General features: G+C 38.0%; 1 protein-coding gene across 1 annotated transcript in view; it reads right to left on the bottom strand.

Moving 5' to 3' along the window:
- The window catches only part of EFCAB2 (EF-hand calcium binding domain 2), a 127,777-nt gene that overhangs the window by 46,258 nt on the left and 56,807 nt on the right, over positions 1-24,712 (bottom strand). Inside the window, exon 2 of the mRNA XM_065891263.1 lies at positions 12,576-12,660. Within this exon, the coding sequence (XP_065747335.1) occupies positions 12,576-12,660 (85 nt within the window). The remainder of the gene's footprint in view (positions 1-12,575; positions 12,661-24,712) is intronic.

Here is a 24,712-nt window from a genome sequence, read left to right as displayed (position 1 = left end):
TGGGAGTTTTAAAGGAAGAAAAACAGAGAGAGATACAGATGAAAGAGAGATGGAAGAGGAATAACAGAGAGAGAGAAAACAGCAGAACGAGAAGGCATCAGAAGCCATGAGTAAGAAGAAGCAGAGGGACAGGAGACACACAGCAGAGGTTAAATTAGTCAGTAGCAAAGTAGGAAGAAGAATCTGGAAGACAGGGAATAGAAGTATATGAGTAAACAAAGGGGAAAGGTGTGGGGGGCACTAAATTAGGAGTTGGGGATTAACATATACACACTACTATATATAAAATAATCAACAAGGACCTACTGCATAGCACAGGGGACTCTACTCGATATTCTGTAATAACTTATATGGGAAAAGAATCTGAAAAAGAATAGATATATGTATATGTATAACTGAATCACTTTGCTGAAACTAGCACCTGAAACTAACATAACGTTGTAAATCAACTATACTCCAGTATAAAATAAAAATTTAAAAAAGAAGTGTATGAGTCAAATCACCAGCATGTTAGGCTACCAGAAGTGGAGTTGAAGTGGAGTCACAAAGCGACTGCTGAAACACTAGTGCCCTGTGTTCCCTTAACAGCAACAAATACCGCTTAAGTGAGCCAAGAGGCTTGAATGCACTGCAGTTTTTTGCTTAATCCTTATGATTTAAGAAATAATTACTTCTTATATCACTTATTTCCAAATAGATCCTTAAAATATCCTTCAGTAACTAAGAAAACTTAAAAGATTATCTGGTCCCAGGCAACCTGAAAGAGTGCAACCAACAAAATGATGACAGGGAGCCAGATTTCCAAACATGCCTGTGGCTATCTGAGCAGACAGTAATGCTTCTTGGGTGTGTCCCCTCTAACTTTCAAAGCTAATGAAGATACTACCATGAACTGTCCTTTGTTATGCATTTGTATCAAGTCTTCCACATTTAATAATGCTGGCAGTTTTCAAATGGAAACCAATATTTTATTTCGATGTTAAAGAGAACAGGTTGAGGCCACAGAAGTACGAACTTGGAAGCCACAGAGGGTACACACCCAGAGGCCACAGGAATTATATGCCCAGAGGCCCCAGGAAGTACACTCCCTGAGACCACCAATACTCAGAGAGCCTCTGGCTCCCAATTTTTGTAGACACACAGCAAACCCTGCACCTGATCTAGATAATAACAATAAGTACAACAGACAGATACCTACAATCCAGAGTCAAGAAAAGCTGACCTCCAAAGATAAAATACAAAAAGAGTCTTCTTTCTAAAAACAGGCAATTGAGTACCCTGAACAGGACAGCCCGAACCCAAGTGCTATTTTTATGTCACAATGCCATCATATTAATCAACTTCCATCTATAAAGCCTGAGACATAGTTTAGTGGGATACCTAGAATCCCACACCCTTTCTGATGCCCTCCAATACATTTATGCACTCAGCCTAAGATTAACTGGAGAACTACATCCATTCCAGACTCCTGAATGCCACTGAGAAGCCATAAAAATAAACTTCAGCATAGGTTTGACCCCATCCCATGAGAACATTATCATACTATGAATGTAACTGTATGAGTTAAAAAAAAAATGGGGAGGCAAGAAAATAATATATATGCATTCCCTTGTATATGCATAGCATATTTCTGCGGTAATCCCTAGAAACTAGTACTTTCATTGTTAGTATAGTTTGGAGGGGTTTTGAATGGCTGGTGGAAGGGGCTTAGAGGGACTTTTCTCTGTACTTTGTTCTCTTTGAATTTTTAACCATGTGAATATATTATTTATTCAAAAATATTTTTCAAAACAAATTTTAACTCCCTTTCCTGATCATTCTCTTCATATCCTGTAACTGTTTAAGATCCACTGCTCTCCCTCAAAGCTTACTTTCTCCTTTAACATCTTGAATAAACTCTTCTTTCAGTCTCACAGAGTGAGTTTCTGTCTTTGTTCAGACTGCTATAACAACATACCACAAACTGAGTGCTTATAAACAACATATATTTATTTCTCACAGTTGGAGGCTAGGAAGTTCAAGATCATGGCACAGGCAGATTTGGTATCTGGTGAGAATCTGCTTCCTAGTTAGCCATCTTTTTGCTGTAACCTCACATGGTGGAAGGGATGAACTAGTTCTCTGGTCTCTTTTATACGGCACTAATCCCAATCATGAGGGCTCCACCTTCATGACGTAATCACCTCCCAAAGGCCCCACTTCCAAACACTATCACACTGGGGCGTAGGATTTCAACATATGAAACTTGGGCAAACACAAACATTCAGACCATAGCAGTTTCTTATTTATCCTCTCCACCATCCTACTGTCAAAATTTAATTATGTAGATCAAAATACTCTACCTCCCAGCAACAATAATAAAAATCTTCCTCTTTAGGAAAAGGTAAAAAATAACTTGGGCTTACAGGATTTATTTTTTGGCATTCTAGGAAAGGGATAAAATCTTTGAACAATTCCACATGAATAATTTTAGCCTTGATACAATGGTAATGTAATATCACAAATAACCCAAATTTCCAAAATTAGGAGATATATCAAACTATGAAATGCCTTGTAGCCATTAAAAATAATAATATAAATTTATAAAATGTCATTTAGATACAAAGTATTCAAGTATAAGCAAATGTTTTAAAGATGAAAGAACTCTTGGGATTAACATATACACACTACTATATATAAAATAGATAATCAACAAGCACCTACTGTATAGCACAGGGAACTCTACTCAATACTCTGTAATACCTATATGGGAAAAGAATCTGAAAAAGAATAGATATATGTATATGTATAACTGATCACTTTGCTGTACACCTGAAACTAACATAACATTGTAAATCAACTATACTCCAATATAAAATAAAAATTTAAAAAACAAAATAAAGATGAAAGAACTCAGGGAAAAATACCTATGAGCACTTTCTGAAAAAAAAAAAAACAAATAAGAGAATCTAGACAACAGAAATAAATCAAAGAATTCAAGGATGGAGGAGGAAACGGTGGTTAGCAGAAATTCCATTGAACTGTGGGAAAAATATACTAAAAGATGGCATGATACTAAAGTATGAACATTCTACCTTGTCAATGTAAAAATATTAATAATAACATACCTAAGATAAACTGAGGGTCGGGGGGGGGCCTGAGGGAGAAAAAGTAGAAGGAATTTTGAAAGTACTAACACCCTCATCTTCTACAGCAGGAAGTCAACTGATACTTTTATATTTGAAATGGGTAGTTCTTTTAAAAAACACAGTGACTACAACCTCTTAATGTTTTTCTTGTTATCTTTTCTGAATTTAACATAAATAATGTCTCTCATGGCTAACAAACATTTGAGGTTACACAATTTCTTCAATTTAAATTAATTTTTTTCTTGTGTCACATTCAAGTAAAATTAATAATTTTATTTTTAAAGATCATGATTATTGTGATCTTATTTTTATAGGAATAGTCTCTTCATTTATTTAATGTTTTATTGGTGATCTACTACATGCCAAACACAGTTCTAGGTGCTGAAATACAGCAGTGAACAAAACGACAGAAACCCCTGTCCTTGTGGAGATTATACGCTAGACTTTTTTCTTCCATAATTTCTTTCTTTTTCCTTCCCTCCCTTTCCTCCTTCCTTCTTTCTTACTAACTCCTCACCCTTTTATCCATTTATCCTATTACACATGGATAAAAAAGATCTAGAATAATAGTTCTCTGACATTAATAACTGTTATTTCAAGAGGTGGAATTCGGGATAATTTTTTTAAACTTTCTTTAAGTGATTCTTTAATCACAGTTCATCAGAAGGACTATTACAAGCAAACCAATTTTTTACAAAGCGACTTCAAAGTGAGACGGTGAAATAAGATATAAACCACTCTTTAAAAATATTTATTGTTATGTATAATTGTGAACTATTTCAGAGAAAAGTACAGAAAAAAAATATTACAGGGAATTCCCTGGCGGTGCAGTGGTTAGGACTCCACACTTTCATTGCCAAGGTCCTGGGTTCAATCCCAGGTCGGAGAACTAAGATTCCACAAGCCACTCGGTGCACCCCCACCCCCCCAAAAAAAATTACAGACGGTCTTATATCCAATACCAAGATTTAACAGAAGTTAACATTTTACCACATTTATTTGCTTCAGATTTTGTTCCCTAACAATAAAACATTGCAGAAACAACTATAATTCCACTCTTCATCCCTCTCCCTCCATCTTCAGGTGCAACCACTATTCTAAGGATAATGTTTATCACTCTCATGCATGTATTTGTCTTCATAAACAATAGACTATCACTTTGTACATTTAAAATTTACATTATGCGGTTATCATAACGTTCACTTCCTTCTGCTATTTTTTAAACTCAACATTATTATTATTTTTATATTTTGCAGTACGCGGGCCTCTCACTGTCGTGGCCTCTCCTGTTGCGGAGCACAGGCTCCGGATGCGCAGGCTCAGTGGCCATGGCTCAGGGGCCCAGCCGCTCAGCAGCATGTGGGATCTTCCCGGACCAGGGCACGAACCCGTGTCCCCTGCATCGGCAGGCGGACTCTCAACCACTGCGCCACCAGGGAAGCCCTCTAGTGTACTTTTATTGCTAGAATCAAAGATGAAAAGAACATAGATTATAAAAAACTAGATATGTTTGTGAACAAGATTAGAGCTACTTTCAAATTAAATTTATCAGCTACATGGAAAAATTAGCTTCCTTACTCCTTTTTTTTTGGTTGCGCTGTGCAGCTTGAAGGATCTCAGTTCCCCAACCAGGGACTGAACCTGGGCCATGGCAGTGAAAGCACCAAATCCTAACCACTGGACCACCAGGAAACTCTCAAGCTTGCTTACTTTAGGGGTATTCCTTGTGGAGTGGGTTTTATTTTTTACCAAACTAGCTTTATTCAGGGTAACTTAAATTTATTCTATTAAAACTACTCTAATGACTTTTGTTTCCAAAAATTAAATCCATACTCACAAGGTGTGTCATATGATTAATTTTTCTAAAATTTCTGAATACATGAAAGTAGAAATAGTCAAAAAATAGGTGGCATACATTTCACAGCCTAAGGCTAAGATCTTTCATGTATTAAAAGGTAAATCACTAAATGGAAAAATGGGGAAAGGTCATGAACTGCCAGTTCAAACAAAGGAAAATACAAATTGTCTTTAGACATGAAAAAAGATGTCTATAATTAGGGACATGAAAATTAACACTGAGTTTCTAATTTTCACATATCAGATTGGCAAAAGTCCTAAAGTTTGATAATTAAGCTTCAAGAGGGAGTGGGGAAATAGGCATGCTTGTATAATGATGTGAGAGAATATAGGGTCAAGATAGCAACACCTACCAAAAATATTCATGCAAGTTGACATATTTCCAAGAATTTATCCTAGAGAAAAAGTCTCAATTTTGCAAAATGACATGCATACTCAGATATTCTTTGCAACATGGACTGTTATAGCAAAAGCCTAGAAACAACCTAAATATCCATCAAGGGTAGATGAATTCAATATATTATGGTTCATCCATACAATGAAATGAGGAAGCTCTTTATGTACTAATAAAGAATAGTCACCAAAAAAAAAAAAAAAAGAATAGTCACCAAAATATACTTATAGGTGAAAAAAGCAAAGTGCATAGTGATTTATATAATATCTCACCACTTATGGTAAAAATACACACACATCCTGCAACTCAATGTCAAAAAACCAAACAATCCAGTTTAAAAATGGGAAAAGGACTTGAGTAGACATTTCTCCAAAGAAGATGTACAAATGGCCAGTAAGTACATGAAAATATGTTCAATATCATAATCATTAGGGAAATGCAAATCAGAACCACAAGATTCCATTTTATACCCATTGGGATGGTTATTTTAAAAAACAAAATGTATTGGCAAGGATGTGGAGAAACTGGAGCCTTGTGCTTCGCTGGTGGGAATGTAAAATGGAACAGCCACTGTGGAAAACAGTACAGTGGTTTCTCAAAAAATTAAACATAGAACTACCACATGATCTAGCAATTCGACATCTGGTTACACAACCAAAGAATTAAAAGTAGGGACTTGAAAAGACAGCTGTACATCAGTGCTCACGGCAACATTATTCAAATAGCCAAAAGGTGGAAACAACCCAAATGTCCATGGACAGATGGATGGATAAACAAAATGTGTTATATACACACAGTGGAATATTATTCAGCCTTAAGGGATGGAATTCTGATACATGCTACGACATGGATGAACCTTGAAGACATTATGCTAAGTCAAATAAGCGAGACACAAAAGGACAAATACTGTATGATTCCACTTACATGAGGTACCTAGTATACTCAAACTCATAAAGATAGAAAGTAGAATGGTGGTTGCCAGGAGCTTAGGAGAGGGGAGACTGGGGAGTTATTGTTTAAAGGGTATGGAGTTTCAGTTTGGGAAAATAAAGTTCTGGAGATGGATGGAAATAATGTGAATGAACTCAATACCCTGAACTATACACTTAAAAATGGTTAAAATGGTGGGCTTCCCTGGTGGCGCAGTGGTTGAGAGTCCGCCTGCTGATGCAGGGGACACGGGTTCGTGCCCCGGTCCGGGAAGATCCCACATGCCGCGGAGCGGCTAGCCCCGTGAGAGAGCCTGTGCTCCGCGATGGGAGAGGCCACAACAGTGAGAGGCCCACGTACCGCCAAAAAAAAAAAAAAATGGTTAAAATGGTAAATTTTATGTTATGTATATTTACCACAATAAAAAATACATACATACATACAAACACTTGTACTTGCATGGACTATCTGTGGAAGAATTAGAGAAACATAATAAATCTTGCCTTTAGAAAAGGGAACCAGATAGCTAAGTGAAGAGATTTACCTATCACTATATATTTTTTGTACCTTTAGAATTTTACCCCATGTGTATATATTATCTATTCAAAAATTTAATTTTCAATCACACTTATTGATTGAAATCTAAACATAGAGCAGGAAAATGTATATAGGTCAAATGTATTATGGTCTATGTTTTGTATGAGGCAAAATAAAAATGCCCCTAATTAATGCTACTGAAAACTTGCCTCAATGTTTTTCAAGATGCAACCTTCAAAAACTACTTAACAAGGAAAATGGAAAATAAAATGAACTGCTTCAGAACTTAAAAGATCAAAACAGGACACCCAGACATAAGTAAAAAGTTCTTATGAGACTAAAATATAACATTGCTAATCCAGATTAAATAGAGGAAAGTCAAATCTAAATTATGTACTTCAAGAATATAAAGTAGAGGGCTTCCCTGGTGGCGCAGTGGTTGAGAGTCCGCCTGTTGATGCAGGGGACACGGGTTCGTGCCCCCGTCCAGGAAGATCCCACATGCCGCGGAGCGGCTGGGCCCGTGAGCCATGGCCGCTGAGCCTGCGCATCCAGAGCCTGTGCTCCGCAACGGGAGAGACCACAGCAGTGAGAGGCCCGCGTACCGAAAAAAAAAAAAGAATATAAAGTAGAATAATAATACTAGCTAATATTGTTCTAAGCTTTAAATCCCAAACTAATTCGTTCCAAGTTAATATTGTTCTAAGAGCTTTAAAAATGTCCACTGACAACAGCTGTTCTCAAACTTTTTGGTCTCAGAACCCCTTTTACACGCTTAAAAATTATTCAGACCCACAAAGAGCTTTTGTTTGTGTGAGTTATATTTATCTATATTTACCATACTAAAAAGTACACCTCAAAGTTTAAAAATATTTATTTACTAATTCATTTAGAAATAATGATAAACCCATTATATGCCTACACAAATAAAATTTTTATGAAAAATAACTATATTTTCCAAAACAAAAAATAAATTTAATTAGAAAAATGGCACTGTTTTACATGTTTGCAAATCTCTTTAAGATCTGGCTTAACAGAAGGCAGCTGGATTCTCATATCTGGTTCTGCATTCAATCTGTTACAATATCACACATGTAGCTTTTGAAAAACTCCAATATACACTTGTGAAAAATGAGAATGAAAATAGCAAATACTGTCTTAGATTTTTTATGAAAATAGTTTTGATTTCACAGACCCCTGAAAGAGTCCTGTGGATACACAGGGGTATACAAACCATTTTGAGAACTACTTACTTATATCAATCCTATGTGGCAAATGTAAAAACTGAGGCACAGAGAGAATAAATCAATTACAGTCACAAAGCTAGGAATAAACCCAGAAAGTCTGATTCCAATCCCCAGGGTTGCCCCTCAGAGCCAGGAGGAAAGCAGCAGGGGCCCATTTCATAATGTTTTACATAATGATTAAAAAAAAACCCACTGGCTGCCTGGCAGTCACAATACCAGACCTCCACTCCACCTAATGTGCTAAAATTTCAAATTAAATCTTTTAATTCATGCCAAGCAGAGGTAAGGGGTGCTGGTCTGCCCTTCAAGGGAAACAGCATCACTTGAAGGATCAAGCACATTAGGGCAGGAATAGCCAAATGCCCTGGAAGCTTCTCAAGGAACAGCTGTCTCCTCCAAACCGAGCTATTATGTCTGTCTCTGGAACTCTTACCCCATTCAGACCCCTCCTTACACCATTCAATCTACACAGAATACTGCCTTCAATTCTTAATTAAAATGTTCAAAAAGAAGAGTAATAAAGAGACTAGTTCTATCAGATAGTAAAGCATACTATAAATTGATAGCAATTAATATAGGATTGTCCTAGTATATATGATCAGGAGGTAAGGCAATAGATCAGAACACATAGCCTAAATTAGACTCAATTATAGAAAATGCAGTACATTATAAAGTGGATCTAATAATTCAAGTAAATAAACTGAACTGTTCAGCAATTTGAAAAAAAATCTATTTAGACCTTCACTTTTAATCATATGCCAAAATAAATTCTAGCTAGATGAACTGTTTTTACAAATAGAGGAGCCTGCTGAGGCTGGGCAAGGCAGGACCAGACCTTATTCAGCACTGCATTCCCAGGCCTCTTCCAGGGCTGCGGCACAGCTGCCCCAAAGAGAAGAAACTAATTTGAGTTTCCACTCTGTGGCTAGTCTATTATTCGATCTTGGGCAAGTCATTGTGCTTCTTGATCCTTAATTTCCGATTTATAAAGAGTGGATAGCAATGATACCTGCAGCATGAGAACACTCACTGTAAACTTGAAAGTGCTATACAAGTTAGCAGAAGGAGTATAGAAACTGCGTTCATCCGTGTTCCTACCACTCAGATATGCTTAGCATTAATATTTTAGTGCTAAAAACAATGCCAATTTTCTTAGTAATTTTATTTTATAAAGTAGACATTTTAAGAACATACACTTTTCCTTGGGGCCTCAGTACAATTATTTTAATTCTGAATGGGTAAAAGATGCAACCCCTAAACATGTTTATTTCCCCTGAATTGGCCCTTCTATCAAAAAAAGGCCTGGGGCTTCCCTGGTGGTGCAGCGGTTGAGAATTTGCCTGCTAATGCAGGGGACACGGGTTCGAGCCCTGGTCTGGGAGGATCCCACATGCCACGGAGCAGCTGGGCCTGTGAGCCACAACTACTGAGCCTGAACTTTGCAACAAGAGAGGCCGCGACAGTAAGAGGCCCACACACCACGATGAAGAGTGGCCCCCGCTTGCCACAACTAGAGAAAGCCCTCACACAGAAACGAAGACCCAACACAGCAAAAAAAAAAAAAAAAAAAAAAAAGGCCTGGCATCACTGCTCTAAGGGATTTGGGAAACTTTCTCTTCACTGCTACTTTCAGGAAGCCTCAAAGCAGGAGATGAGCCCATGAAATCCATGAAGGTTGGGGTGGAGGGGAGCAGGGAGGGAAGGAGCGACACAGCCCATCAAGACACTGAATTAGAGAAACGCTGACATGACCTTGAGCAAACTATTTACCTTCTCCTAGTCTCCAAAAACTGGAGATGCCAACCCTTACTGTACCAATAAAAAGACTAAAATGAGGTAATGTACACAAAAACCCTTAGCACCCAACTATAGGTAGACATCAGAGAGCAAGGCTTGAGTAAATGCTGGTTTCCCTTCTCTGTTCCCCCTCTCTTTCATAAAGCTATCCTGGTTCTTCTTGCACTTCCCTGACTTCTCTGACAATACCTCTCCTCTCCTTCCCCAGGAGAACCCTTCCGCTCCAGTGAGAGGTCTGAGGTAAAGGCACGTGCCATCCATATATTTATTCAAACTGCAGGCAAGAGTCGCAAGCTCCCCACCCCATCCCAAACCCTATCAACCACCACTACTGTCCCACCCAGTTTCCCGCTAGGATACTCACACTGCGGAGTGTCATTCACAATGCATGCAGCGAGGCTGGCGCCACTTCGAGCTGTGCAGTGCTCAGCCCTGCACTTTACCCTCACACTTCCCTGACAATGGCTGAGCCAAGCCTCCCACAAGGCCAACTACAGTTGCAGTGCTGGAAGTTAACTCCACTCTCTACTTTATCCACTGCAGTAAAGCCCATAAACATAGTTGAGGTACCAAACAAAACTTTGTAAGGTGTTACTATAAAGTAATGAAACTGACTGCACTTATCACTCTCCTTTCCTGTAATCACACCTTGTACCTTCAGGTGTGAGAAACTAAGGAATACATATACAGTCAGCCCTCCGTATCCGTGGGTTCCACATCCAAAGATTCAACCATCCACAGACCTAAAATACTGGGAGAAAAAACCCCAGAAAGTTCCAAAAGCAAAATCTGAATTTGCCACATGCCACAGGCAACTATTTACATAGCATTTACACTGTATTAGGTACTATAGGTAATCAGAGGTGATTTAAAATATATGGGAGGGACTTCCTGGTGGCGCAGTGGTTAAGAGTCTGCCTGCCACTGCAGGGGACACAGGTTCGCACCCTGGTCCGGGAAGATCCCACATGCTGCGGAGCAACTAAGCCCAAATGCCACAACTACAGAGCCCGCGCTCTAGAGCCCATGAGCCACAACTACTGAGCCCACACGCCACAACTACTGAAGCCCGTGCACCTACAGCGCGTGCTCTGCAACAAGAGAAGCCACCACAATGAGAAGCCCATGCACCACAACAAAGAGTAGCCCCCGCTCACCACAACTAGAGAAAGCCCGCGTGCAGCAACGAAGACCCAATGCAGCCATAAACAAACAAATAAATTTATATATAAAAAAATAAAATATACAGAAGGATGTAGGTAGGTAATATGCAAATTCTATGCCACTTTTTATAAGGGGTTTGAGCATCCCTAGATTTTGATATCCTCGAGGGGTGAGGGGTTGGGGGTGAGTCAGGGAGGAGTCGGGGTGTGCCTTGGAACCAATCCCTTGTAGATACCGAGGGACGACCGTAGCTACAATTTGTCATACATAAAACCTCCTATTGTTCATTCAGTTTAGCTCAAATTTAAAGCACTTAGTCCTGGGAGTTCCCTGGCAGTCCAGTGGTTATGACTCTGCGCTTTCACTGCCGAGGGGCTGGGTTCAATCCCTGGTCGGGCAACTAAGATCCCACAAGCCACGCGGCGGGCAAAAAAAAGCACTTAGTCACTTCCAACTGTTTTGTTGGCCTCTGTACTACTAGTTTCTGACTCTTGAGATTGTGATCCCATCAAATACTCCTCATTCAGCTTGGTCTCCTGGAACAATGGTTTCATTGCCTTTCTTTGATGTACATATGTGGCATAGATTCTACAGCTTCTGCTTTATGCATGTATAATCTCCTCTACCTTTTGCCTCTTCTTTTTTCACAATATTCTTTGTCTCCTGTCCTCCATTCTAGATCTACCAGTATTCGTGTCTTTTTCTCATCTTTTTATTGTTTTGGTTCTTTTGGTTATTTTACTCAAGGAGTGTATCATGTTTAAGTATTATTAATCCTTCTTTGTAATATCATGTTCATAGCTTGATTATACATACCTATGTATTTTATTTTTTATTTTTTTAAATTTATTTATTTAATTTATTTATTTTTGGCTGTGTTGGGTCTTCATTGCTGCGTGTGGGCTTTCTCTAGTTGCAGTGAGCAGGGGCTAGTCTTCCTTGCAGTGTGTGTGCTTCTCACTGCAGTGGCTTCTCTTGTTGCAGAGCATGGGCTCTAGGCACGTGGGCTTCAGTAATGTGGCTCACGGGCTCTAAGAGCACAGGCTCAGTAGTTGTGGCACACAGGCTTAGCTGCTCCGCAGCATGTGGGATCTTCCCGGACCAGGGATCAAACCTGTGTCCCTTTCAATGGCAGGTGGATCCTTAACCACTGAGCCACCAGGGAAGTCCCCATACCTATGTATTTTAAAAGCAAATTCTATTCATTCACTCAACAAATATATACTGAGTGCCAACTATGTGTCTAGTACTAAAGCTATAGTAGAGTTAGCCTCATTCACAGAATTTAGTCTGTAGGTTAGAACAGGCAAGGTGGATATATATTCCTTCCACCAGATTATGAAGAATAATAAACAGTATAGATCCGAAGCAACAGATAGAAAAGACCTTTTACAGGGTATAGAAAAATAAGTACTTTAAATAGCATAATAAGTCCAAAGAAAGTAAAAAGAAGAGAATGAACCCTCCTCTACTTTACAAGTTGTATCAGCAATTTAGAATTAGAAGAAAACATTTCCAAACCTCACATCCACTGTATTATTTGACTCATGGTCAAATACTTCAAAAGCGTCTTTGATTTTTTTGTGAAATTCTGCTACTGCTATCTCTGTAAAAGAAAAAGTAAATAAAAATTATTTTTTTAACTTTAACTTCAAAACAAAAATTTCAATAACTAGAAAATCTAGGAAGGAAGAACATGGCAGAACTCCTTCCTAATATTTTTTATTGGCGGGGTGGGGAGAGGCTCTGTAGGAGAATGTCTTTACGCTTAGGAGAGGCATGCTGAATTCTTTAAGAGTGAAATGTTATGATGTTTGCAATTTACCTTTCTCCCCCCTTCCCAATATTCTGTTTGTTTTTTTTTTTTCAGTACGCGGGCCTCTCACTGCCGTGGCCTCCTCCGTTGCGGAGCACAGGCTCCGGACGCGCAGGCTCAGCGGCCATAGCTCACGGGCCCAGCCGCTCCGTGGCATGTGGGATCCTCCCGGACCGGGGCACAAACCCGTGTCCCCTGCATCGGCAGGCGGACTCTCAACCACTGCGCCACCCGGGAAGCCCCCCAATATTCTTAATGTATCATTTGGCATGTTTAACTTCCTCTAGAGATCTCAAAGAACGGAGTTTTTAAAACAACTTTTTTACTGAGGCATAATACACAAACAAGAAAGTACCAAAGGTGCACTGATCTCAAGTATACAGCTTACTGAGTTTTTATATATGTATATAGTCATAGAGCTGAACTACCACCCAGATCAAGATATAGAACATTTCCAGCACCAGCCTATCTTCCATCTCAGTTTGGGTAGATCCTAGCCTGAGAAGCAGAAGGAATCCAGTGCCACAGATATTGTGTTTCTCTAGTGTGTCCACCTGTCTTGCTTTACTCTATGCTTGAGGAGGATGGAAATTGGGGAGTGGGAGGCATACAAAAGCAACATGTTACACTCACTCAAAAAACTTTCAAACTAGTTTTGAAACTAAAACTTACTTAGATGAAACAATTAAAACGTCATTTATTCAGTAAATATTGATTTGAGTACCTACTATGTACTACACACTATTCTAAGTGCTACAGTTAGAGCAAGGAACAAAATAGACAAAAATTCCTGCCTCTGTGGAGCTATTTTGTGCGTGGTGGGGGAGATACATAAGCTTATACACACTTGGTAAAATATACAGTAAGTCAAATGGTGCTAGAAAAAATAAAGCAGGGAAGGGACAAGGGTGCTGGCAATGTGGGTAGGGGAGAATGGGATGGGATGGTGGTTTGGGAAGGCCTACCTAAGTGATAAGGTGACATCTGCACAGACCAGAAGGAGGAGAAAGAGCCAGCCTTGTGAATATCAGCAGGAAGAGTTTTTAGCCAGAGAGAACAAGAAAGGCAGAATGGTAGGAAATAAGGTCAGAAAGGTATGAGTTTGGGGGGTGGGGACAGATTCTATAAGGGTTCTGCAGGCTACTTTAAGGACGGTGTCTTGTGCTTTGAAAGAGGTGAGAAACCACTGGAGGGTTCTAAGCAGCGAAGTGACATGGTCTGGCTTCTATTCACTTTGGCTATTATGTTAAGAATACCCTGGAAAGGAACAAGGGTGGAAGAAAAGAGACCAGTTAGGAGGATATTGCTATATTCTTTTTATTTTTGGTACGCGGGCCTCTCACTGTTGTGGCCTCTCGCGTTGCGGAGCACAGGCTCCGAACGCGCAGGCTCCGCGGCCATGGCTCACGGGCCCAGCCGCTCCGCGGCATGGGGGATCTTCCCGGACCGGGGCACGCACCCGCGTCCCCTGCATCGGCAGGCGGACTCTCAACCACTGCGCCACCAGGGAAGCCCTGCTATATTCTAGACGAGAGAATATTGTACTTACTATTTGAAAAACAAATAGCTTTTCTAGAAAAAGTGGAAAGGGAGAGATTAAGTATGAGTTTAGATAATTATTTAAATTATAAATATATTCCCTTTACCCTAACATAACCACTAACATAACATTTTGCTGTATTTTCCTTTCTTCGTACACAACCTTTTATAACTACCATTCATTCTCCTAACTACTTCACTGAAATGTTTTATTTTTCCAGGTTGCAACATAACCTTCAATTCTGAACAGTACCAAAGGAATGTAACAATTTATTGATAGTGTTAATTTTTCTTTATTATAATAAATAACATGGCAGCAAACTTCTACTAGCTTAATAAGCAAGTAAATGTTATCTCATTATTTAAATTTACAGCTCTTTGCTTACAAGTAAGTCTAAATAATGATCCTTTATGCTTGTTTACCACCTCTATTTTCTATGTTATGAATTGTCTGTTCATGTTCTCTGCTCATCCCTACTGCGATCTTCTGTTTTTTCTTAACAATTTGTATGAGCTCTTTAAATAATAAAGACTTAACCCTATGTCATGATTACTGAAAACAATTTTCCAGGTCAGTTGTTTTCATTTGTTTTCCTAAAATGAAAAGAGTTCCATCTCCTTTATGATCACCAAAATCACACATGATTCCTGAAGAAAAAAAAAAGGAAAGAAGTTTAGACTAAGTAAAAACCACTTCAAATCCTACCAAGCAGAGTTAACTACTCTTAATGTTGTCCTCTAATCTAATTTTTCACTCAACAATAAACTGTGAGCATCTTTTTATTCTCAAAAAAAATTTATTACATTATCATTTTTAGTGGCTGATATTCCAGTATAGAACTTTATCATAATTTATTAAACCAACTCCCTAATTGTAGACATTTAGGTAGTTCCCAATTTTTTTGTTTTTACAGTAATTCTTGAGTGAACCATTCTTCCCAATTCGTCTTTGTGCATTTGTCTTATTATCTCGCTGAAATACAATGAGTTGAATTTGTGTTAGATATTGGGAAGGCTCTTATTAGTCTTAATAGTACCGTGGGAAAATCTCACTGGTTATAATACTGCCATTGCACAAAGCTGATGTTTGATTTTTAAATTTAAGATTATTTTTTAAGTACATTATCTTTTATTTTAGTCACATCTGTTAACATTTCTTCTCATCCTTTAAAGTTTAGAAACATATCCTTTGAAAGGACCACCAAAAGAGGGAGAAAATCATCCTTTTTCTATAGGTTTGGTGAATACTCAATTCTATTTTCTTCTACAATTTAAAAATACACTTACTCTTAAATCCATCTGAAAGTTATTTTGTCATGATTCAAAGTGAAAGATTAATTTCTAATCTTATTTTAGTAATTTCTAATTTACTAATAAGCACTTGAGTTCTTTCCTCCTACTTTATAATGTGTTATAATCCTTTATGTGATGGAGACTAGTTCTATTGATTGTCTATTCTATCAATTCCATTCTGAATTGCATTTCTAGTCTTACACCATTACCATCCTATTTTACTTATTACCACTGCTATTGGTCTTCTTTTTAGGAATGTTCTTTAATATTCTCACCCATGTATTCTTCCAAATGAAATTTAGAAATCCAAATAAAATTTAGAAATTCCAAATAAAACACCATTGGGAGTTTTATTGCTATTGCAATGAAGCTATATGCCGAGAAAGAATTAACATTTTAAAATAGTTTTGGGACTTCCCTGGTGGTGCAGTGGTTAAGAATCTGCCTGCCAATGCAGGGGACATGGGTTCGAACCCTGGTCCAGGAAGATCTCACATGCCATGGAGCAACTAAGCCTGTGCACCACAACTACTGAGCCTGCGCTCTGAAGCCCACATGCCACAACTACTGAGCCCGCGTGCCACAACTGCTGAAGCCTGAGCGCCTGGAGCCTGTGCTCTGCAGCAGGAGAGGCCACTGTGGTGGGAGGCCCATGCACCACAGCAAAGAGTAGCCCCCGCTCGCCACAACTAGAGAAATCCTGCGCGCAGCAATAAAGACTCAACACATCCAAAAATTAAAATAAATAAAAATTTTAAAAGTCTTTGAGATATTCTAAAGAAACTTGTTAACTTTAATGCAGCATTTTCCAAATTTACTGTATCATGGAATCTCCTTTTTCCAATTGTCATCTGTCAGGAATAAATAATGCTTTAATTGACATTTGGAACTTCCCTAACTCAGGAATCCTCACCCACTGGACACAGGTATGATGTGAATGGATCACAGGGGCATCCGAAAATGCTGATGCTCTCATTTCTCAGTGTGGCCAGGTCGAGGTTGGGCAGCAAAACGCAACTATTCCAGGGCTTCCTAGCAGGAGGCTCAAAGCAGTACAGGATCTGATGGCAAGCCCCTTGGTCACACAGGTGGCAAGCACAGCAAATGCTATCAGGTACCCACTGCTCCACACTTGCCATGAAGGTGATCTACCACGTGGGCTCCTATTTCAGAAGCCAGAAATCAAATGCACCACTGCTTACCATGGACAAGGAATCCATGGAGCCACTGGAATAGTTCGTGTTCCACATGCCCATGGAACATAATATACAATCCAGTGTTGAGACTGAGGAGGCTTGTGGCTCTAAGAAACAGCCCCCAATCCTTATCTTCACATATATTGGCTAATTCTATCCCTGTGCAGCTGATGGGCCCTTTTAGTATCAGCCAAGCCAGCATCATGGCTCTAAGAACACATACATGTTATATAAATTAAATCTTCACCATTATTTTTAAATAACTGATATGAGAAAGTTCAACTGGATTAAAAAACCATTTACATTATATCACAAAATTTTCTAAGTTATATTTATTAATTAAAGGAGGAGTTTTTGACAGAAACAAACTCACAGACATAGAGAACAAACTAGTAACTAGTGGTTATCAGTGGGGAGAGGGAAAAGGTGAGGGGTGAGACAGGGCTATGAGATTGAGAGACACAAACTACTATGTATAAAATAAATAAGCAACAAGGATATATTATACAGCACAGGGAAATATGCCACTATTTTGTAATAACTTTAAATGGAGTATAATCCATAAACACTGAATCACTATGTTGTACACCTAAAACTAATGTAATATTTTAAATCAACTACACTTCAATTTAAAAAGGATACATTTTTGAGATTATAAATATAATTTCAACTGTTTTAAATTTTTTAGTGGTTGAGAAAAATACTTTTACATGTTTACATAAAGTTTCCCATTGGTAATAAACTATCAAAAATTGAGGAGCGGGCTTCCCTGGTGGCGCAGTGGTTGAGAATCTGCCTGCTAATACAGGGGACACGGGTTCGAGCCCTGGTCTGGGAAGATCCCACATGCCGTGGAGCAACTAGGCCCGTGAGCCACAACTACTGAGCCTGCGCATCTGGAGCCTGTGCGACGCAACAAGAGAGGCCACGATAGTGAGAGGCCCGTGCACCGCGATGAAGAGTGGCCCCCGCCTGCCACAATTAGAGAAAGCCCTCGCACAGAAATGAAGACCCAACACAGCAAAAATAAATAAATTAATTAACTCCTACCCCCAACATCTTCTTAAAAAAAAAAAAAAAATTGAGGAGCTTGGGATTCCTTGGTGGCGCAGTGGTTGAGAGTCCGCCTGCCGATGTAGGGGACACGGGTTCGTGCCCTGGTCTGGGAGGATCCCACATGCCACGCAGCGGTTGGGCTCGTGAGCCATTGCCGCTGAGCCTGCATGTCCAGAGCCTGTGCTCTGCAACGGGAGAGGCCACAACAGTGAGAGGCCCGCATACCGAAAAAAAAATTGAGGAGCTTATATTTAAAAATCTGATCAGGAATTGAAAACAGTCATCCTTCGAATCCACAGGGAGATTGGTTCCAGGAGCCATGGATACCAAAATCCGAGGACACTCAAGTTCCTTATATAAAATGGCATAGTGTTTGCATTTAACCTACACACATCCTCCCATATATGCTAAATCACCTCTAGATTACTTAAAATATCTAATACAATGTAAATGCTATATAAGTAGTTGCTGGGCACACTGCAAATTCAAGTTTGAATCTGAAATTGAAAGCTTCGTGTTGTAAACATCTCTATACCCATCACCTGTATCAAACTATGACTAATATTTTGCTGTTTTTTGCTTCTTCCCTATGTCTCTGTCTCTAAGTAAATTGCAGACATTACAATTATTCATCCCTAAATACTTCAACACGCATCTCCTAAAAATAAGGACATCCTCCTATGTAACCCCAATATAATTATGACATCCTTAAAAATTAACAAAAATTCACTAAAATCATCTAGTATCTATTCAATATATAAATTTCTAAATTGTACCATAATGTCTTTTTTATAGTTATTTTTTCAACTTACACTCTAATTAAAGTTTCTGTACTACATTTGGTTTTAACATTTTTTGGTCTCTTTTAAACTACCACAGTCCTTCATCCTTCCCTAGTCTCCTATCCCCCTATGAAATTAGCTTGTGGAAGAGACCAGGCTATGCAATGTCTTATAAAATGTCCTACATTCTGGACTTGTCTGATAGCAGTTCTTGTTTCACCTTCATGTTAAAAAACTACTTCTCCATTAAGTTTCATTCCTTCAGGACATATCACCTGCTACGCCTTCTCACTGCTGTCTTTTACTGATTCTCTGATCACTTTCCTCCAAATTTATCACCCCAACTAATTCAGTTTCCAACAACCCATCCTCACAGTTCTATTTGATCATCAACACCTTTTGATTCCACTTATTAAATCTTTTAAAATCTGTCTCCCTCTTTCCATTTCCACTGCCACTGCTTAAGTTTAGACCTTCATCACTTCTGAACTGGATTAACACAGTCACTTCCTGTCTTTTTGCCTTTAGTCTCCTTTCCCTCCGTTCCCATTCCATCCTTCAAACCATAGTCCATATTTTGATAGAATGATCTTTCTAAAACAAAACTTTGCTCATATGACTTCCTGGTTTAAAATCTTTCAATGGCTCCCAAGGTCTTTAAAAAAAAAAAAACATCCAGTCTCCTTAATCAGGTACACAAATCCCTTTACAACCTTGCCCCCTTTTTATCGCAAAAATGCCATTTCTCAGCACGTTCCCATACAGATTCTCCACCTTGAAAATCTTTGTAGTTTTTCAATTAATATGCTTTTTCATTGTCATTGTGATTGATAGTCCGTCTGTATGGAACAGTCCTCTCCTTTTTCTGGGCTAATTCTACTCATCATTCAAGGCAGTTTAAGAGTAACACACACCTTTCTGAAGGCTACCCTCATCCTCTTTTTCGACTAGGTACCCTCCTATGTAATCATGTAGCATCCATGGATATCTCTATTATAATATTATATCAAACTATGTTGTAATCAGTGGTTTACTTATTTGTCTCCCCTTCCATACTTGTAAACACCTTGAGAACAACTTTGACACTGCCTGGAACATACTAAAATCTCAATAAATGCTTACTACATAGTTACTAATTGCATGTGAGATAATCCATATCCCATTTGTTATGACAATTCACAATTTCCCTTTTTGGTGTTTTGTTGGGTATTAACAGAATTATATTTATTTCCTTCATATAATGAAACTAGGTAACGTTTAAGTTTTTTTCTATGTTATAGAACAATTTGTGTAACAAGAGAATTATCTGTTGGGTAAGAAATTGGCAAGGAAAGAATTAAGGTAGTATAACAAAATGACAGACAGTAAAATGCAGTGGTTGACAAATTCAGCAATATACTAAAAGGATAACACATCATGACCAAGTGGGATTTATTCCAGGGAAACAAGATTGGTTCAACATACAAAAATCAATCAAAGTTACATACCACTTTAATAGAATGAAGGCAGAAAAGCCACATGATTAGGACAATTGATACAGAAAAAGCATTTGACAAAATTCAACACCCTTTCATGATAATATTCAGAAAACTAGGAACAGAAGGAAACTTCCTCAACATGATAAAGGCCTTATATGAAAAACCCACAGCTATATCATTTTCAATGCTGAAAGACAAAGCTTTTCCTGTAAGATCAGAAATAAGACAAAGATGCTCTCTTTTACCTCTTCTATTCAACATAGTATTGGATGTTCTAGCCAGAGGATCTGGGCAAGAAAAAAAAATAAAAGGCATACAAGTTGGAAAGGAAGAAGTAAAATCATCTCCGTTCACAGATGATATAATCTTATATGTAGAAAACCGTGAGTCTGCCAAAAAAACCAACAAAACGTGATAGAGCTAATAAACACATTAAGCAAAGTTGCAGGATATAAAATCAACACACAAAAATCAGTCACATTTCAATACAATAAATATTTCAATACAATAAAAACAAACAATCTGAAAAGGAGTTTTTAAAATTCCATTTGTAATATCACAAAAATATCAACCCCAAAAATACATAAGTTGGACGTCATCAAAATTAAAACTTACGTGAAATCAAAGGACACTACCAAGAGTGAAAAGACAACCCACAGAATGAGAGAAAACATTTGCAAAGCATATATCTGATAAGGAATTAATATCCAGAATATATAAGAACTCCTATAACTAAACAACAGAAAAACCAACCCAATTAAAAAATATGAAAACTTTGAATAGTCATTTCTCAAAAGAAGTTATACAAATAGCTTATTAGTACCTGAAAAAATGCTCAACATCACTAGTCATCAAATGCAAATCAGAACAAGGAGATAATACTTCATGCTCATTAGGATGTCTATTATAAAAACAGAAAATAACAAGTCTTGGTGAGGATGTAGAAAAACTGGAACTGTTGTGTATTGCTGATGGAAGTATAAAATGGTACAGCTAGGGACTTCCCTGGTGGCACAGTGGTTAAGAATCCGCCTGCCAATGCAGGGGACATGGGTTCGATCCCTGGTCCGGGAAGATCCCACATGCCGGAGCAACTAAGCCCGTGCACCACAACTACTGAGTCTACGCTCTAGAGCCCACAGGCCACAACTACTGAAGCCCGCATGCTGCAACTACTGAAGACCGCATGCCTAGAGCCTGTGCTCTGCAACAAGAGAAGCCACCACAGTGAGAAGCCTATGCACCACAACGAAGAGTAGCCCCCACTCTCCACAACTAGAGAAAGCCCGCGTGCAGCCAAAAAAAAAAAAAAAAGTTACAGTTGCTGTTGTGTAAGACAGTACAGTAGTTCCTCAAAAAATTAAAATCTAATTACCATACAACCCAGCAATTCCACTTCTGGGTATACATCCAAAAGAATTGAAAGCAGTGTCTCAGCAGGTATCTGTACACCAATGTTCATAGCAGCATTATCCACAGTAGTCCAAAGGTGTAAACGACCCAAATATCCATTGACAGATAGATGCATAAGTGAAATGTGGCATATATATACAAGTGGAATATCACTCAGCTTGAAATGAAACTATGACACATGCTACAACATGGATGAACTTTGAAGATGTTATGCTACGTGATATAAGCCAGACCCAAAAGAACAAATACTGTATGATTCCAATGATATGAGGAACCCAGAATAGTCAACTCATAAAAACAGAAAGTAGAATGGTGGTTGCCAGGAGCTGGGAGGAATGGAGAGTTACTGTCAAATGGGTACAAAGTTTTTGCTTGGAATGATGAAAAGTTCTGGTAATGGAGAGTAGTGATAGTTGCACAGCACTCTAAATGTACTTAATGTCACTGAATTGTGCATTTTTAAATGGTTAGAATGGTTTTTAAAAAATCCTAAAAATCAAAGTTAGAAAGAAAAAAGAAGCAACCATTCTAATGAAATTGTTCTAAAATTGATAGTGGTAATGGGTGCACATATCTGTGAATATATTAAAAACAAGTGAATTGTATACTTCAAAAGCATGAACTGCATGGTATGTGAATTATATCTTAATAAAGCTGCTATTAAAAAAAGACGGAAGGGATATTATAATTCTTACACTCACAGGGAAGATAATTATGTAAGTAAACATTTCTCTTATTCTAATAAATAATGTGTGTATTTTTTTAAGTTACTAAAATATTAAAATATATATATGCTAATTAATGCAACTTTTAACAATTTTGTGAAGGCAGCCCATTTTATTTCTTCCTTCACAATCTAAACTTCCTCTTCTTGTATCATTCCATTAGCTAGCTGTCCGTCTATTTGGCCTGCTGTAACAAAGTATCACAGATTTGGTATTTTATAAATAACAGAAGTTTATTTCTCACAATTCTGGAGGCTGAAAGCCTGAAATCAGGGTGTCAGCATGGTTCAGTGAGGGCTCTCTTTCAGGGTGCAGACTTATCATTGTAGCTTCACACGGTGGAAGGTGCTAGGGAGCTCTGTGGGATCTTTTTTATAAGAGCACTAATCCCATACATGAGTGACCTAATCACTTGCCAAAGGCCCCAACTACTAATACTATCACTTTTGGGAATTAGGATTTCAACATATGAATCTGGTGGGGGACACAAAAATTCAGACCATAGCACTAGCAGTTACAGTATCTTGTTGAAAAGGTATGGTGAGATGGGACATCCTTGCCTGGTTTCTGATCTTACTGGGAAAGCTTCAAGTTTCTCACCATCAAGTCTGATGTTAGCTGTAGATGTTCTTTATCAAGTGGAGGAAGTTCCCCTCTATTCCTAGTTTACTGAGAGTTTTAAACATGAATGGGTGTAGGATTTTGTCAAATGCTTTTTCTGCATCTATTGATATGAATGTGATTGTTCTTTTTTAGTCTGTTGATGTGATGAATTACATTAATTGACTTTTGAATGTTGAAGCGCCTTGCATACCTGGGATAAATCCCACTTGGTTGTGGTGTATAATTCTTTTTATATATTGTTGGATTCGATTTGTTAATATTTTGTTGAGGATTTTCCCATCTATGTCCATGAGAGATACTAGTCTGTAGTTTTCTTCCCTTATGATGTCTTTATCTGGTTTTGGTATTAGGGTAATACTGACCTCATAGAATGAGTTAAGAAGTATTCCCTCTGTTTCTATTCTCTGAAAGAGATTATAGAGAAGTGGTATAATTTCTTCCTTAAATGTTTGGTAGAATTCACCAGTGAACCCATCTGGGCCTAGTGCTTTCTGTTTTGGAAGGTTATTAATTATTGATTCAATTTCTTTAATAGATATAGGCCCATTCAGATTGTCTACTTCTTCTTGTCTAAGAGACAAAAAGTAAAACGGTGGTTGCGGGGGCGGGGAGGATTACGGGAGGGATTGCGGGGTGGGCATTGGAGATGGGGAGATATTGTCTACTGGATAAAAGTTTCTGTTCGGTATGACGAAAAAGTTCTGGGGATGGACAGTCATGATGGCTGCACAGCAATGTGAATGTACTTAATGTCACTGAACTGTATGTACACTTAAAAATGGCTGTGAAAAATTTCATGTTACATATATTTTTGTCACGATAAAAAAATAATAGCATCATCTTCATAAGTTTGGTTAATGATTCCATTCATTAAAATGTGTATTTAGATTAATGCCTGATCCATATTAAGGGCTATATATGTATTAGATACTAATTGTTGTGGTTGAATCTGGGCTTAAAGAAATTTCTGCTTCAAAATATTGTATCACAGGATCAAGACTCTTCAAACTGATGAGGCTAACATGAATGAAGTCTTATGGAGGAAAACAATTTATTTAAAACCTTCAAATAGTCTATTATTTAAATAGATTAAAATAAGGCAAGGTTGGCTTTTTTTAATACAATTACTCTGACAGACTCCAACAGTCATATTGGTAGCTGACAATGTTACCTGAAAGAGTAAACCCAGAGCTCAAGAAGAAAATAGCACCTATGGTATTTCAAAACAAGTAAGAAAAACATATCTTAAATAGAGTAGACACCACAGTAAATAATAGACTTCATTCTAATTTAAATGTCTTTTTGGTTATAAAATTAAAGGGCATACATATTTTAGAGACTAAAATGGGTTTAACAATTCTAATACTCCTTCTGAATACTATTATCCAAGGTTCCAGGTAGTTAAGCCAACCAACAAGCTGAAATGAAAGCATCACTTTCCCTTTCTTGCCCTTTTCTGACTAGTGATCTTTTTTTTTTAAGTATCCCTGACTTCTTTTATTTATTTAGATTCTGCATCTTGAAAATAAAAAAGCCAGACTATGTATATTACTGCCAAAATATAAGATCTGGCCTCATCATATAGGGCTAAAATACCATGGTAACAAGTCAGAAAGCTATTAAACTATTTTCATGTTAACAGCCTAATGGAAGCTTTAAAAAGTTTTACTGTTGTCAGAAAAAATATATTTAAACTATTCAAATTAAATGAAAGTACAACAATGTGTCTTTGCAAC

The sequence above is a fragment of the Phocoena phocoena genome, chromosome 1, assembly GCF_963924675.1.
Source record: "Phocoena phocoena chromosome 1, mPhoPho1.1, whole genome shotgun sequence".
Classification (NCBI taxonomy): domain Eukaryota; kingdom Metazoa; phylum Chordata; class Mammalia; order Artiodactyla; family Phocoenidae; genus Phocoena; species Phocoena phocoena.
Note: the sequence above shows the minus strand (reverse complement) of the source record. Positions and strands in the feature narration are given on the sequence as shown.